The following is a 2,658-nucleotide window of genomic DNA, read 5'->3' as shown; positions in this document are numbered from 1 at the left end:
TAGATTGTACAACTGTCCAGGGCAACAATAGATTGTACAACTGTCCATAGCAACAATAGATTGTACAACTGTCCAGGGCAACAATAGATTGTACAACTGTCCAGGGCAACAATAGATTGTACAACTGTCCATAGCAACAATAGATTGTACATCAGTTGTACATGGCAACAATAGATTGTACATCAGTTGTCCATGGCAACAATAGATTGTACATCAGTTGTACATGACAACAATAGATTGTACATCAGTTGTACATAGCAACAATAGATTGTACATCAGTTGTACATGACAACAATAGACATAGCGCCTGCTGCCTGGATGGGAACTGCGGCACAAAAATTATTATTTAGTATTATTATTACTATTATTATTATTATTATCATCATCATTATTATTATTATTATATTATTATTATCATCATCATCTTTGTTACTATTATTGTTATGTTAATTACTAGTATTACTGTTATCTGCTATCATTTGTTCAGGCAAGTGTCCAAACAGCTGAAGGAGGAGGTCGATCTGATGCAAGAAGACGTCCAGACATCACGTGACCTCAGGGTCCAGGTGACCGGTCTGAAGAATGCAAGCGATAGCATCAACACCACAGCTAGAAATGTCTTGGAAGAGGTATTTTGGATTTTATCATATCAACAGTGATAATGATTGCATTTAATTAATGTACATCGTTCATTTCCACGCTTTGCAGTTCTCAAAATGATCTGATACTCATCCTTTTCTAGTGAAGATGACCTCGACTTCCTATCACTGGAGTTGTGGGGTGTGCACGGAGATGGTTGATCAGAATGCTCTACGCGCTTTACAACTACATTTATTGTATTGCACGATCTTAATACTGTAATATGTTTGCTTACTTCCCTTGTCTTCTCTTCTTCTTTCTTTATTGTATCTTCTTTTCACGTTTTATTTTATCTTTATGAGACACATTTTTTGATAACGACGAAGAGCTGTTTTAAACGGAGAGAGAGTATGTATGTTATAGTGTAGCCCTTTTTTGTGGTTTCTCATCCACACGGTACAGCTGTATCGGAAACGGACGTTACATTGGAAGTCCTGTTTTGTAAATCTCAATACAGAGACTGGAACAACAGTACTTGATGTATTGATTTTTCCTTACATTATTTCATTTGGACTCCTATTGTACGTGGGTGGTTGGCGGGTGCTCTGGTGTGGATTGCTCCTTCTTTCCTATCAAACATCTATCGTCCTTATCTCCCCTCCTTTTTTATGTTTGTTACTCTCATTTAACACATATAATCTTCTGGCACTCATATGACCTTATGCAGTTGCGAGCGCCGTAAAACCTCTACTAAAACTAAACTCCTATTGTATAAACTGAGCTGTCTGACAGGCTTCTCCATAATCTCTCGTAATAATAACAGTTTCTTGTGCATTTTAACACCAATCATAGTGTTAATGTAATGCATATTAAGTTTATCTGAGAAAATGGAAATGCTAATGCTTTTTATTATTATTATTATTATTATTATTATTATTATTATTATTATTATTATTATTATTATCATCATCATCATCATTATTATTATCACCATCATCACAACTACCACTGATTTACTACATTCATAATACATTTACTATAACCAAAACGCTTTCTCTGTACAACAATTGTCAGGCCGGAACCCACATCAACAGCACACAGGAGCACGTGAGGGCTATCACTGCGACAGCCCAGGAGCTCAGTGCCAACATCAGCACCCTGTCCAACTTCTACACGACCACGGAGACTGACGTCACAAACGCCGCCACGACAGCTGGACAAGTGCAGGCGCGAGCTGCAACGGCCACGAACGTGAGTTGTTGTTGTTGTTGTTGATGTTGTTGTTGTTGTTGTTGTTGTTGATGATGATGTTGCTGCTGAGGTTGTTGTTGTTGTTGTTGTTGTGGTTGATGATGATGTTGCTGCTGTTGTTATTGTTGTTCATAGTATTATTATTATTATTGCTGTTGTTGTTATCGTTGTCATTGTTGTTGTAATTGTTGTTTTATAAACTAGATATTGTTTCCATTGTTTTCCAAGCAGGCGAACTGTTGTTGTTGTTGTTGTTGTTTTATAAACTGGATATGGTTTCCATAGTTTTCAAAGCAGGCGGAATGTTGTTGTTGTTATTGTTATTGTTGTTGTTGTTGTTGTTGTTGTTGTCGTCGTCATCGTCGTTGCTGTTGTCGTTTTGCTTGCTTTGGTAAGAGTTGAACAACACAAGCGACTGTATACGGTCATATGTGCAGGCAGGGTTGTCGTTGTAGTCGTCGTTGTCGTCGTCGGGTCAAAAAACACAACAATTTTAAAATTGTTGAACACGGAAGCAGCCTGCCGACCATAACACCTTCTCACAACCTTCAGAGATAAATCTTCTGGTCACGGTCGGTCGTAAATGTCACATGCGATCTGCCAGTAGAAAAGTCTACACAAAAGATTAAGGACGTATTTTTTGCGCTGTTCATCGCTCATCACACCAGGGGGTTCCTCTAACCGGGACACAAGGACCGACAACTGATGGAAGAATGAATGGGGTTTTTTTAGGGTTGTTATCTTTTGTGATCGTTGTTCTGTATTTTTTAAAATCCAGGTGGAATGTGGAATTGTTTCTTTATTTTTTTTTCTTTAAAAAAAAAAAAA

General features: G+C 37.7%; 1 protein-coding gene across 1 annotated transcript in view; it reads left to right on the top strand.

Moving 5' to 3' along the window:
* LOC101849767 (laminin subunit beta-4) overlaps positions 1-2,658 on the top strand; it is a gene marked incomplete at its 5' end in the record, with an annotated part of 30,941 nt that overhangs the window by 24,401 nt on the left and 3,882 nt on the right. The window contains 2 exon segments of the mRNA XM_013082956.1: positions 488-629; positions 1,654-1,830. Coding sequence (XP_012938410.1) covers positions 488-629; positions 1,654-1,830 — 319 coding nt within the window.

Source organism: Aplysia californica, unplaced genomic scaffold, assembly GCF_000002075.1.
Source record: "Aplysia californica isolate F4 #8 unplaced genomic scaffold, AplCal3.0 scaffold00201, whole genome shotgun sequence".
NCBI lineage: Eukaryota > Metazoa > Mollusca > Gastropoda > Aplysiida > Aplysiidae > Aplysia > Aplysia californica.
The sequence above is the reverse complement of the archived record's forward strand: the minus strand, read 5'-3'. Positions and strand labels throughout refer to the sequence as shown.